This window comes from Myotis davidii, unplaced genomic scaffold (genome assembly GCF_000327345.1).
Source record: "Myotis davidii unplaced genomic scaffold, ASM32734v1 scaffold1203, whole genome shotgun sequence".
Classification (NCBI taxonomy): domain Eukaryota; kingdom Metazoa; phylum Chordata; class Mammalia; order Chiroptera; family Vespertilionidae; genus Myotis; species Myotis davidii.
In genome coordinates this window covers 224932-239342 of record NW_006294353.1, presented here as the reverse complement: position 1 = coordinate 239342, position 14411 = coordinate 224932, and the positions used below count along the sequence as shown (strand labels likewise).

Genomic DNA, 14411 nt, shown 5'->3' with positions numbered 1-14411 from the left:
TTGCAGGGTGATGGGCTGACCCTGGGTGAGGAGGGATGGGGGCTGCGATGGTGTAAACTCCAGGGGAAGGGCTTGATCTTGGAGAGGAGTGGGTCTGGTGCTGTCACTCTGCAAGAGTCACAGAGGTCACCTTTAAGGACAGACAGAGTCTCTCACCACCTGTTGGCTTTTTGGGAGAGCCCTATCTGGCAGGGTATACAGGCCTCAGGTCTGGGGCTGTTTGTCTAGGGTGGGCGTCAGTGTTTCCTACCACCACTACCGTTCTGACGGTGCTCCCCGCTCCCTTTCAGCTCCAGAAGCGTGCCCTGAGCCTGGGAGGCATGCTGAAGCCAGGCGGCTGGCAAGATGAGTGTGAACGAGGCAGGCAGCTCCGGCTGCCAGAGGCAGGCGGCCTATCACCTGCATATCTACCCACAGCTGGCCACCAGCGAGAGCCAGGCCTCGTGCTGTGTGACAGCCACCAAGGACAGCACTACGTCCGACGTCATTCAGGACGCTATCACCAGCCTGCGGCTAGATGGAACCAAGCGCTATGTGCTGGTGGAGGTCAAGGAGACAGGCGGGGAGGAGTGGGTGCTGGACGCCAACGACTCGCCTGTACACCGCGTGTTGCTGTGGCCTCGACGGGCACAGGACGAGCACCCGCAGGAAGATGGTTACTACTTCCTGCTGCAAGAGCGTGACTCAGATGGGGCCATCAAATATGTACATATGCAGCTGATGGCCCAGGCCACAGCTGCCCGGCGCCTGGTGGAGCGCGGCCTCCTGCCCAGGCAGCAGGCGGACTTTGATGACCTGTGCAACCTCCCTGAGCTGACCGAGGCTAACCTCCTGAAGAACCTCAAGCACCGCTTCCTACAGCAGAAGATCTACACGTATGCAGGAAGCATCCTTGTGGCTGTCAACCCTTTCAAGTTCCTCCCCATCTACAACCCCAAGTACGTGAAGATGTACGAGAACCAGCAGCTGGGCAAGCTGGAGCCACACGTGTTCGCGCTGGCCGACGTGGCCTACTACGCCATGCTCCGGAAACGTGTCAACCAGTGCATTGTGATCTCGGGTGAGAGCGGCTCAGGCAAGACACAGACCACCAACTTCCTGATCCACTGCCTCACCGCCCTGAGTCAGAAGGGCTACGCCAGTGGTGTTGAGAGGACCATCCTGGGCGCCGGCCCCGTGCTAGAGGTGAGCAGGGCAGGCGTCAGAAGGGGCTTTAACATGGGGGTTTTATTATTGCGAGAAGATAGTTTGTTATACATGGTTCCCTAGAAACAGGAGCTTTGCTAGAAACAGGGCCACACGAGGAGGCACCAGGGCTGGTCAGTTATAGGCAGGCATGAGGGGGAATCATGGACAAGACTCCCTATTGTGATTTCCATGGGAAGGGATGGGTGAGGCAGGGTGAGCAGGTTTAGGATTGGCTGGTTTGAGTCATTTGAGGGCTCTTGGACATAGGGGCTGCCCAGGTTGTCTGGTATCTGGCCCTGGAGTGATCAGGACAGGTGGATAGTGGTCCTGAGTGTGAAAGCTTGATAGGAGAGGTGGTAGGAGTGTGGGCTCTGACTGGGTGGGTTTGCATATGGGAGATATGCTCACAGGCAAGACCTTTGCCCTCTCTAGGTATTGGCTAACCCGAGGAGGGGCAATCCCTCCAGGGTCAGGTAGGCCCCAGATGTCAAAACATCAGAAGGTAGGGGGGAAAAAGGCCTGATATACACTGTTGACGTCTAGGAGGCAGCAATCTGTACTCCAGGTCCCAGAAATAAAAGGATGGCATGTCCAAACCGAGCAGTTCATGATGGAGGGTTTCCTGTGCGGCTGTGGCATAGAAGAAAGCCATCAAGGCGTAGTGCAGGCCTGGGGGTGAGGGACAGTGAGGCGAGGAGGGGGCCACCGGGCAGCACTGTATGGTCAGTGGGGGCAGAAACCTCTCGGCCCTCTGTCCAGTATCCCATGGCCAAACCCCGTGAAAGCCATCGATGTGTTGCTGTGGGTAAGCCCTCTGGATTCAGGGGCAGCAGAAATGACTGTGCACTGTTCCTCACTCTCGGGTTCTTAAGACAAGAGGCATTCACATTTCAGAACATGGCCCAACCGTCATCGCCGGGGAGGGCCAGGGCATTGTGTGGCTCTGGGTTTGGCATCTAGGACTCTTTCTTCTTTAAAAAAGATTTTACAATAAATAATTTTAATCTTAAGGATTTAATTTTATCCATCATAATATAAATTATTGTGTTTCTTAGAGCAGTTTTAGATTTATAGCACTAATGAGCAGAGAGTACAAGAGATCCCTAAAGTCCACAGTTTACTTTAGGGTTCACTCTGTGCTGTACATTCTGTGGATTTGGACATATGTACAGTGTTACTTATCCACTGTTACAGTATCATACAGAGTAGTTCCCCTGCCCTAAAAAAAACCCATGCTCCGCCTGTTCATCCCTCTCCCCCTCAAACTCCTGGCAACCACTGATCTTTCACTGTCTCCATCACTTTGCCTTTTCCAGATTAGTTTCCTCCACTCAGCGATATGCGTGTAAGGTTCCTTCATGTCGTTTTGTGGCTTGAGACTTCATTTGCCAATTAACACCTCATTATCTGGATGTGCCATAACCTGTCCATCTAGACCCCCCTCTTTGGGGGTGCAGAAACCTTACCTACCTTGGAGCGTTGACCTCCAGTTTCTGCCATTCCCCCCAAGCTGAGGGCCTAAAGCAGCTACCTCGGGCTGCTGTGCAAATTCACTGAAATCACATCTAGACAGCGCCTGCTCAATACATTTCAGTTCCTCTTCCTCCCTGTTGATCTCTGAGATCATCAGCAAGAAATTCATTGGAAATGGCTGTATGGCCTGGCCCTGTGCCTACATGGATAGCCTGTTTCTGTCTTCTCCTATGTATGTAATGTAAAGATTATTATTTTGTGTGTAAATGTTTTAAAAATTACTGAGTAACCCAGCTGCAGAATGAACACTTTTTTTCCTTTAATGCTGTGTACTCTGTGTGCATTCCCTCCTCTATTCTGATCACTCGTTCATTCTACAAATACTTCGCACACATGTCTGCCATGTGCCAGGCACTGTTCTAGGCACTGGGCTATGTGGTGGCCACAGTGGACACAAAGGCCTGCCTGAGGAGAACTGTCGCCTCAATGATGAGAAGGCGGGCAGAGCTAGGAGCCAATAAGAAGCCAGCAGGCCCAAGGAAGAAGGATTGAGGGGGTAGAAGGTGAGAGGTGATGCTGAGCTGGACCTACCTGGAAAGAGGGGGGGGGGTCCATACAGGAGGAGGCATGGCCAGTGCAAAGGCCGGGAGGCTGGACCATACCTGGTGTGTTGGAGGAAAGGCAAGGGCCCAGGAGTGGGGTGGGTGGGAGGCAGTGGGGACAGAGAGGTGACAGGGAAATCACTCATGGCCTTGTGGGCCCCAGGGACAGCCCTGTGTGACATGGGAGCTAAGGAGGGTGTCCCAGGTTCAGTTTGACTTCATCCCAGCTCTGAAACTCAGCTGTGGTGAAGCCAGTGGCCCCACCGTCCTCCCAACAAGTATCAGGAGGCGTGACATGTGCTCTAGGCCAGTGCATTAGTTCCTGGCACCAAGTAGAGTCCTGACTGAAATGCTGCAGGCTGTCAATGACGTTAGAAATTAAGAACATCAATGAGAGGGCAGACCCAGTGTTTACCAAGTGGAGCGTTTTGCCAAGTGGTCATTCACCCGTCATGGAACCAGGCAGGCAGGTGGGTGTGCCCATGCTTGGTGAGGACGCTGAGCCCTGAGGTATCAACATGACATGGTGAGGAGGCAGGATTGGCATCAGGGTGTAGTTTCCTCTACTAGCTAAGGGCCATCCAGGGCACCTGAAGGAGGTTCCTGTGGCTGCCGTAACCAAGTACCACAGACGGGGAGCTTCAAGCAACAGGACTTTAAAGTTGTCCCTCAGTATCCATAAGGGACTGGTTCTAGGACCCCTGGAATCACCAAAGTTCTCAGATGCTCAAGTTCCATCTATAAGATGGCACAGTAATTGCAGATAGCCTATATTTACACAGAGGCTACAGCCGGGATGCCTGTATATCACTTCATTCACATAGATTCAGCACAATGCTCGGTACCTGGCAAATTCAGGTTTTGCTGTTGGGAAATTTTTGGAATTCTTTCCCCCTAATATTTTTGATCCTCAGTTAGTTGAACCTACAGGTGCAAACCCCATAGATTCAGAGGGCCAACTCTATTTTCTCACAGCTCTGAAGGCCAGAAGTCTGAAATGCAGGTGTTGGCAGGGCCACGCTCCCTCCAAAGGCTCTAGGGGAGGACCCGTCCTTGTCTCTTCCAGCTTCTGGTGGCTCCAGGCATTCCTTGGCTTGTGGCTGCATCACCCCAACCTCTGCCTCTATCGTCACATTGCCTTCTCTTCTGGTAAAGACACCAGTCATTGGATTTAGGGCCCACCCTAACACAGGATGACCTCATTCTAATTACATCAGCAACAACCCCATTTCCAAATAAGGCCATGTTTACAGGTTCTAGATCAGGACATGGACGTGACTTTTGGGGACATGTCCAGAGCAGCCCCCTCTGAGTGACAGCTGGCAGTGTCTGCGGCCTTCTTCCCTGAGGGCCACCTGGCTCAGCAGTCAGCCTGGAGGCCCACAGTGTCTCCCATAGGCCTCCTTGCTCCTCCCCCTGCAGTTGCCTCAAGGGATCTTGGCACATTCTTGGAGTGCCGTTAGTCACCCTCTGTGGCAGGCATCTGCACCCTGTGAGTCAGATGCCTCTGACCTGGCTGCCTCCCTCGAGCCTCAGCAAGAGCCAGCACAGCCAAGTTTCCCCAGCAGTTAGGCTCTGCTGGAGGGCGGTGCTCTGCTGGAGGGCGGTGCCCACACCAGCTTCCAAAACTGGCTTCAGCCAAATCCACATCAGAGCCATAAACATGTTTCCTGGGGCGACCTTTTGGAAAGGGAGAAGGTTATTTTAATTTAGAGCTGGGGTTCCCAGTTGAGGCACCGCTAGTGTCTGGAACCAGGTCATTCTCTGGGGGACATCCTGTGCACTGCAGGGTGTCGAGCAGCAGCCCTGGCCTCTACCCACCAAGTTCCAAAAGCAACCTCTCCCCAAGTTATGACAACCAAAAATGTACCCAGACATCACTAAGTGTCTCCTGGGGGGCAGAGTCTTCCTTGGGTGAAAACAGCTGTCTAGAGTCACAGCTTGGGATCCAACGAGACCCAGTCACTGTTTCTTTCAGGTGCCAACCATTTTGTCCATAAGTAAGTCGCAGCCCTCCTGTGCTAATCCAACAGGCACTTTCTAATAACAGGAACAATTTGTTATCGGCCTTCGGGACCCACTTGGGTCTCAAGCTTCAGGTGCCAGTTTCCATCTGTCATCTCTCTGAGCCCTCGAAACAGCTCTGCTTGTTTTAAAGATGAGAAAACAGAGCTGCAGAGAGGCACACTAGGATGCAGGTGTCCGGGGCTGCCATTATAAAGTACCACCAACTGGGGAGCTTAAGACAACAGGAGTCTGGAGTCAAGGCGTGGGCAGGTTGGCTCTTGGAGGCTCTGAGGAAGAGCAGAGCCAGGCCTCTCTCCCGGCTTCTGGGAGCTTCCAGCAGCCCTTTGGCATTACTTGGCTTGTGGCCGCATCACTGCAGTCTCCTCCTACATCGCCACGTGCTTTCTCCCCATGTGTCTCTGTGTCTCTACTTTCCATTCTCATACGAAGACACTGTCATTGGATTTAGGGCCCACTCTAAATCCAGGATGAGCTCACCTTTAAAACCTTACCCTTTGTGCAAACAAGGACCCATTCACAGGTTCCTGGGATGAGGACTTGGACATATTTGGGACAGGGGGGCAGGGAGACACAAGTCAACCCACTCTAGTCTGGGTTCTCCTGGCCACACAGCAGGCAGCCATAGCTGGGCCAGGGTTCAAAGCCAGCTGGAGATGAGCTGAGTTCATGGTATCTCCCTGCATCCCCATGAAGGATTCCCTCACCTTGGCCGAAGATCGGCACCGCTGGCCGTGTCTGGTACTTTTTACAGCTCTACAAAAGGAGAAGTTGAGTTGTTTTGAGGTTTGAGTGTCACCAGGCGCCACCTCCCTGCTGTACCCCCAACCCCCATCCCCCGGACGCGGGTTGCAGTCTCACTGTGCAATTCTGACCAGAAAACAGGAAGGGTGCACTGTGGAAAGCCTGTTCCAATCAGCTGATTCGTCGCCTGCTGCACTTAACTGCTACTGTCACAGTTTCACACGGTGTCACTTGACTGTGCTCAGCTACAGCCTGCCCTCTGAACCGCCCTCCCTTCCCAAACTCGACATGTATGTGGGACTTGCCTGAGCTCAGGAAGACTGAAGGTGCAGATGGCAGACTCACTAGGGCCTTGAGCAGTCTGGGGTCTTTCTCAGGGAGCCTCACCCCTCCAGATGCAGCAGCCCATAGCATTGGCCACTGGACCAGCCACAAAATACTCCCAGGACATGTGCCTCCTCCTTGGCCACAGACCTCACCATCAAGGCTTAGCGTGGAGCGCTTAAGGCCTCGGTTCTCTTTGTCTTTCCTGAACTGTAACAATGCCACCGACATTAGCAAATGCACGTAGGGTTTTAATTTCGAAAGCAGAAATGAAATGAGGATCCTTGCTGGTCAAGCTGCTTTCCCAAGCGGCCAGAGGCGACTGTGTGCCAGGGTTCAGGGCCTTCGTGTAGCCACTGTGCCCTGGCCCACACAGAGAGAGGAAGCTGAGAAACAGTGACGCCCCAATCTGTTCAGCATACTCACAGGAGACTGGTGACCCAAGATAGCGAGACATAGGACCCAGGGGATTCCTGGAACTTGCTGCTGCCTCCAATCTGCCTGTGGGGCCCCAAAGGAGCCTGTTCTAGGACTGGCATCTGTGCCAACCTGGTCCTGAGCACCAAACCCCTTCTTAGGGCCCCACAGACCCAGTATCACATGACCCCAGACTGCCCTCAGCTGTCTTCCACCTGCCCAGCTGCTGTTCCACTACCCTCTGTCAGCACCAGGGCACCAGCCTAGGCAGGTCACCCAGAACCACATGTCATCATCCACCTTGACCCCTGTCCTCATGGACACCTACCCAGACCATATCCTTCCCTCCACAGGGCACTGATAGGCCAGTCACTACCCAGTGTTGGGAGCGCACAGGCAAAGACACTCAGCCAGGAGGACAGAGATGGAAGGTTCTGGAATGAGGAGGCGTGCCTCTGCATTTAGAGTTTTTATTTAAGACCCTTTCTGAGATATAATCCATCCATTTCAAGTGAATAATTCAGTATTTTTGAGCACATTTATTATGTTGTTCAACAAGCACCTCTATCTAATCCAAAACATTTGCATCACCCCGAAAAGGAAACCCCATTAGCAGCCACTCCCCATTTCCTCTCCCTCCAGCCTCGTCACCGCTGATCTGCTTCTTAGAGCTCTCAGAAGTCGGCCCCCACCCCCCGGCCCGTGGTCAAGGCTCTGGCTGGCTGGGCCATCCTAGAGGCTGGGTGGCTGGCTGGGAGATCAGTACATCATCGTGTCACCCATCAGCGTGGGAGGGAGAGTGAGAGCCCAGGATGGGATCCTAGAAAAATAGACAGTATAGGGCAGTGATGTGAACCTTTTGAGCTTGGTGTGTCAGCATTTTGAAAACCCTAATTTAACTCTGGTGCCGTGTCACATATAGAAATTTTTTGATATTTGCAACCATAGTAAAATAAAGATTTCTATTTTTGGTAGTTATTTTATATATTTAAATGCCATTTAACAAAGAAAAATCAACCAAAAAAGTGAGTTCGTGTGTCACTCTGACATGCGTGTCATAGGTTCGCCGTCACTGATGTAGGGACATATGGTGGTGCAAGGATGGAAGAAGAAGCCTGTGTCCTGGAGATGGGCTATTGAAAGCCCATAAGGGAGATGGGCCCCGTCTGAATAGCTACAGAGTGTGAAGAATAGAATCTCTGGCTGATTCTGTCCCCGGTGTGGCCTCCCCAGGATGTCTGGGGGGCTTTGGGTTGACAGAGCAGCCCCAAGGAGGTAGGTGCTAAGGCTGGAACCCTGGGGCAGGGGCAGGCAAGTGGCACAGAGAACGGAAGGTAACTAAGGCCTTATGTCGACTTAAGGCCCCACAGACAGAAACACACAAGGACAAAGGCCACGACGCTTCCACGCCACCAACGTCTGGGTGCCGGTGGATCCTTTCTCCTGGTGGGGTGTCCTGTGCACTCTAGGGTATTGAGCAGCAGCCCTGGCCTCTAACTATCAGGGGCCAGTAGCACCTCCTTCCCCAGTTGTGACAACCAAAAGTATCTCCAGACATCACTAAGTGCCTCTGGAGTGGCAGATCACACCAGTTGAGAATAAATTTCAGGCCAACTGCATGCAAAGACTGATCTCAGTTGAACAGATGTTCCGTGTTCTATACCTTAATAGTTTCAATTTCTTTTTCGGTAATATCTTGCTATTGTTACACATCAACCCAACTGTGTTTAGTGCCATCTCATGGAGGCCGTCGACCCAGGTAACGATCCCGGCTAGTGTTCTCATTCACTCTCTGGAAGAGGTGACTGGTGTTGTCTACTCCCCCATCCCCACCTCCAGGCCAGCCATAGCCAAGAGAATGGTCACTGCCCACCCACAACCAGAAATGTTCTGGTTCCTTTGCTACCCATCACTGATAAAGCATGCTTCGGTGTAAGGGTCGGCTTTTCATCCGAGTTTGGTCTTCCAGGAGAACTGAACAACTTCTTAAAATATTATTTTAAAAATTGCTCATTGCCTGCTGGTGTGGCTCAGTGGTTGAGCGCCAACCAATGATGCTCTCATCATTGATGTTTCTATCTCTCTCCCTCTCTCTGCTTCTCTGAAATCAATAGAATATATATATATATTTTTTAAAGCTGCTTATCAATGCCCAAAAATGCAGTGGCTGATTTGAGGACCCCTAGAGCTGAAAAGTCATACGCACCCTGTGGGGTTTCTTGCAGACAAATGTAATGAAAGCACTTTTGGTGGGTTTTTTGATGCAGTTAGCACTGGTTTCTTTGCACTGGTTTTTATCACCCCTCCATCCCTGTTCTTTTGGGGTGACTTTCTGAACCTAATGCCGGTGTTGGCTATGGTTCAGCTGCTCTCCTATAAGCATCTCCCCAACAGGAAACAAACCAGGGCTGCTGTGGTGGTTTTTGCTGCAGGGGAGCACGCATGGCTATCCACTGCACTTATTTGAGGTTCAATTTCCTTTTGTGCATACCAGGAATTGACAGATTACAGCCCACAGGTTAAATCTGCCTGTTTCTGTAAATAAAGTTTTATTGGCATACAGACACACCTTCATTTACATATTTTCTGACCTGCTTCAATAGTTTTATTGGCCCCCACCCATGCCCACTCATTTACATAATAGTCTGTGGCTGCTTTCTGGCCACACAAGCAAAGCAGAGCAGTTGTGACAGACACCGTATCTGAAAGCAAAGCTGAAAATATTTACCACTTGGCCCTTTGCAGGAAAGGGTTACTGAGCCCTTATACCTATAGTATCCATAGAACATTCTAGTCCGCGGTCGCCAACCTTTTGGACCTCACGGACCACCAGTGGTCCTCAGACCACTGGTTGGCGACCGCTGTTCTAGATCATTCCACAGTTAGTTTCTACAGTCATCCTTCTCATCTGCTGAACTCTACCTTCCTGAATGTAAGGAAAAGATTCCCATCTTCATTTCAGGTGACTTGTATCACCACATCAAATCCTTTTGCAGACATCTACCGACGACAGTCTGTGATTTTATGCTTTATAATAAGAAACACTGGGGGGGGTTTTCAGGGTCCTATTCCTGGCACAGAGCTCCTAATACCCTTAGAATTTCCTAACTAAAGAGGTCTTCTGTTTTGTTATTGGTGACTTGGAAAGTACCTGAGGATGGGGACTAGTTCTCAGGAGAACCAGCCATCTGATTAGAGGGCTGGAATTTTTGTCCTGACCTGGGGGAAGGGCAGAGAGAGTAGAGATAGACTCACTAGCCTACAGCCAATGATTTAAACAATCATGCCTATGTAATGGAGCCTCCATAAGAACCCAAAGGAGGGAGTTCAGAGAGCTCCTGTCTTGGTGAACACGTGGAGGTTCTGGGAGGGTGACATGCCCAGAGAGGACATGGAAGCTCCTTGCCCCTTCCCCATACCTTGCCCTGTGCATCTCTTCCATCTGGCTCTTACTGCGTTGTATCCTATATAATAAAAGGGTAATATGCAAGTTGACCCTAATGGCAGAACGACCACTCGCTATGATGCGCACTGACCACCAGGGGGCAGACGCTCAACACAGGAGCTGCTCCCTGGTGGTCATTGTGCTTCAACGGGGGTGGGGGGTGGGGGGGGCACCCAGCCAGAAGCCAGCTCATGGCTGGCCAGCACAGTGGCAGTGGCAGGAGCCTCTCCGGTCTCCGCAGCAGCGCTAAGGATGTCTGACTAATGGCGGGCCTAAGCCGTTAATCGGACATCCCCTGAGGGCTCCCAGAGGGATGTCTGACTACGAGCTTAGGCCCGATCCCTTGGGGGAGCAGGCCTAAGCCAGCAGGTGGACATCCCCCAAAGGGTCCCAGACTGCTAGAGGGCACCAGCTGGGTTGAGGGACCCCCCTCCCTCGAGTGCATCAATTTTCATGCACCGGGCCTCTAGTCCTTTTATAATAAACTGGTGATCTAGTAAGTAAACTGGTTTCCTGAGTCCTGTGACCTGCTTCAGCAAGTTAATAGAATCCAAGGAGAGGGTCATGGGAACCTCAATTTATAGCCAGTTGGTCAGAAGCACAGCTTACAACTTAGACATGCAGCTGGCATCTGGAGGTGATGTGGGAGGCAGTCTTGTGGAGCTGAGCCCTTACCTGTGAGGTTGACCCTGTCTCCAGGTAGATAGTATCAGTATTAGGTTGAATTGTAGGACACCCAGCTGGTGTCAGAGAACTGCTTGGTGTGGAGGAAATAACTACCCTTGGAGTTGGTATCAGGATCATAGGGTCTTAAAGCAGTTTTGGACAGACTACAAAGGAGGACTGGGATATAGAAGTCCCCTAAGATCCTGGCAGGATGGGCTTCGCCTTTCGGCCCGATGTGGGACTCACTAGCTGTGTCCCACAGGCACAGAGAATTTTTACAACTCTGGCTGAGGGTGGCAGCGACTGTGTGGGGGCTCATCGCCATCTTGCACCCTCATGGAAGGCCCTCTGAGGGTTTCCAGCTGCACCCTGGGCCCTGAGGCCACCTGGATCCTTACTCTGGGGCAACTTAGTCTGCCGGGGGCACAACGGGATGAGGACACCATGAGCTGCTAGGAGAGGCTGATGCTAACAGGACTGGGGCTGACAGGACCAGGCCAGAAATGTGTGCCCAGAGTCATGGCACCCTCCAAGAAAGTTGGCATTTCGGGTGTTAGACGTAAGACCATGAGGATGTTCAGGAGCTCACAGCTGGGGGGTGGGACTGGGTAGAGGAGGGGAATTATTCAGCCAGAGAACGGAACATGAGGACAAACTTCTCATGGCCCCCAGTGGACGTGGCAGCATTCCCATCCCCAGTGCCTAATACAAACTAGTAGGCATGGGTATTTCAGTCTTACCACAAGGATGTCCCAAAATGAAGAAAACCGGGAGCAGCTTTAGGAGCCACCTGTATCAGAAGTAGGGAACAGACAGCACGACAGACTGCTGGGAGACTGCCTAGCTGAAAAGTGGGGCTGCACCAGAGAGGGAGGGAGTGCAGAAGGATGAGAGGGTATCCGTGGGGGAGTACTTGGAGGACTGGGGTGTCGAGGGCTTCTGGGAGCACCAGGGATAGGTGGCCATCCAAAAGGCCACAGCGCTTCCTGCCTCTCCTGTGCCCTCAGAGCTTTGAGGCTGCCTCTCTGTCCTGCTGTGCAAAAACACAGAGTCTTGACGCTCTGCAGTGATCTAAGGCTATTTTAGACAAAGGGGGAAGTTATATTTTTGGGAATGCTGCATCTAAGAGTGAAATTATGGGGTATATTTTAGGCACCCAGAAAGGCCTCCTTGGAATTTGCAGGAAGAGTTGATTAAAAGGTGAAGCATCGCTCGGGCCCAGAACATCCCTTCCACAGCCACTGCCCTTTCCAAATGTTCTGGATGCTTTGCTGCACCAGGGCTGGGCCGGGGGGAGTCTGTCTATCTATTGGCTGTATCTGCCTCACTGTTTGAGGCAGGAACATGGCCGGGCATCGAGCAACCACAGGCTCTGGTAGCCCATTTCTTTCCTAGCTATTATCCAGGATGTAGTGGCTCTAGTGCCCTGTCCCCAGAGCCACTGGAGCTGCCCTTTGAAGTTTTCTTCTGTGTCAATCAGCTGCCCATCAAGACACTGGTTACCTGAGGCCTCCAGAGGTGACCTGTCCTTAGGAAAGGCCAAGGGGCAGGTCTGAGGCTCACAGTCACCTGCCCAGCCCTGTGACCCTGGTTTGTGGCTGCTGACCAGCTGCTCCTGAGTGGAGGAGAGAGTGGCCCCACTTGCCAGTGGTCAGGTGGGGCGGGCTCCTGGGGAAAGACTAGATGTTATCACCCCTTTTTGGCAGAGTGAGTCACAGCAACCTTTGAGAATTTAGAGTCCCATTTAGCCCTTCCTGGCCACATGGGGATCTCCAGAGAAGCCACTTTTAACTGAATCTAAGGCTCAGTTCTCAGCCAGGGGTAATTCTACCCCCGGGGATGTTTGGCAACATCTGGAGACTGGCATCTAGTGGGCAGAGGCCAGGAACTCTAATCAATATCCTATAGTACACGGCACCCCCATCCGCAAATAATGATCCAGGCCCAAAATGCCAGCGGTGACAAGGTTGAGAAACTTGCTCTAGTTTAGGCGCCTTTAGGATGTGCAGTTGAAAATCTGGCCTAGGGCTCTGGACAGGGAGCCATGTAGATCCCATAACCTGGACAGAGCTACTCGGTGAGATTGTGGGGAGGGGTGAGAGATGACAAGCACATACAGTCCCTGAGGGGAGATCTCCAATCCGGCCAAAGTGCCTGCACTGGTTCTTTACCCTCAGCACATGACCCTGCACCTCCCAGTGCAGTTTACCACCTGCAGGACCTCAGGGCCAAGAGCTGCCCCCTGCCAGGAAGTCAGAGTCGGACCAGGCAGCCCAGCTCAGCTTCCAGTATTTTGTGTGACCTGTAGCAAGTCAACCTCTCTGCTCTGCCCCCTGATCCTTCCTGCCCGGGGCTTTTGTGCATGTGCTATACCCTTAGTCTGGAATATTCTTGCCTTTGTCATCTAGCTAAGTCCTGCCCTGAGGCCTGCTGGGAGAAATCTGGGATGTCCTGTGGCCTGCAGAGCTAGCACACAGTGTGGCTCCTGCCACTCTACCCTTATGCTCTGAGGGGCCAAGCTCTTCTAGCTCAGCAGCCCCGGGTGTCAGCTGAGTGAGTGCTGAGATGAGGTCACAGTGACACCAAGGGAGGGGGACACCTTGTGGGGATCCCAGGGCAGTCCTCCTATGTGTGGGTAGGCTTCCATGTCCGTTCCAGGGCTGCCCCATAAAGAGAATGGTGGACACTGGGGAGGGGCTCTCCAAAGAGGCAAAGGATGGAAGTCAGAGAATTGGCCCTGACCAGTTTGCTCAGTGGACAGAGCGTCAGACCACAGACTGAAGGGTCCCGAGTTCAATTCCGGTTAAGGGCATGTACCTTGGTTGCAGGCTCGATCCCCAGCCCTGGTCAGAGCGTCTGCAGGAGGCAACCAGTCAATGTGTCTCTTTCACACTGATGTTTTTCTCTCTGTGTTTCTCTCCTTCTCTTCCGCTCTCTAAAAATCAATGGAAAAATATCCTCGGGTAAGGATTAACAACAACAAAAAAAGAAAGTCAGGCCGAAACCGGTTTGGCTCAGTGGATAGAGCGTCGGCCTGCGGACTGAAGGGTCCCGGGTTCGATTCCTGTCAAGGGCATGTACCTGGGTTGCGGTCACATCCCCAGTAGGAGATGTGCAAGAGGCAGCTGATCGATGTTTCTCTCTCATCGATGTTTCTAACTCTATCTCGCTCCCTTCCTCTCTGTAAAAAATCAATAAAATATATTTAAAAAAAAAAAAAAGAAAGTCAGAAAATTGCATCCACCCGTAAAAGAGGTGGCCAGGGGCACTTTATCCCAACCATTGATTGGGGTTATCACATGGCTTTGGATCAAGTCTTCCTGGGCACCAGCCATGGCTCCCTGACCCACGGAAGATGGAGCAACCCACAGGGCAAACAAGCTGTTGCTGCTCCTACTGCCCCTTTTCAAAGCAGAGTGGCTACAGTGGAGATTACTCATTGAATGAAAGAAGCCAGAAGGTCATGTATTCGAGGGTCCCTTCTATGTGAAATGTCCAGAAAAGGTAAATCAATAGAGACAGAAAGA

General features: G+C 52.1%; 1 protein-coding gene across 8 annotated transcripts in view; it reads left to right on the top strand.

Moving 5' to 3' along the window:
• Positions 1-293: 293 nt before the first annotated feature.
• MYO9B (myosin IXB) overlaps positions 294-14411 on the top strand; it is an 83768-nt gene continuing 69650 nt past the window's right edge. For 7 of the 8 annotated variants that reach the window (XM_006768431.2, XM_006768427.2, XM_015567003.1 and 4 more), the window contains exon 1: positions 294-1185. In XM_006768431.2, the coding sequence (XP_006768494.1) occupies positions 346-1185 (840 nt within the window). In that variant the 5' untranslated portion in view covers positions 294-345. The remainder of the gene's footprint in view (positions 1186-14411) is intronic. The other variant, XM_015567004.1, reaches the window with a different exon arrangement.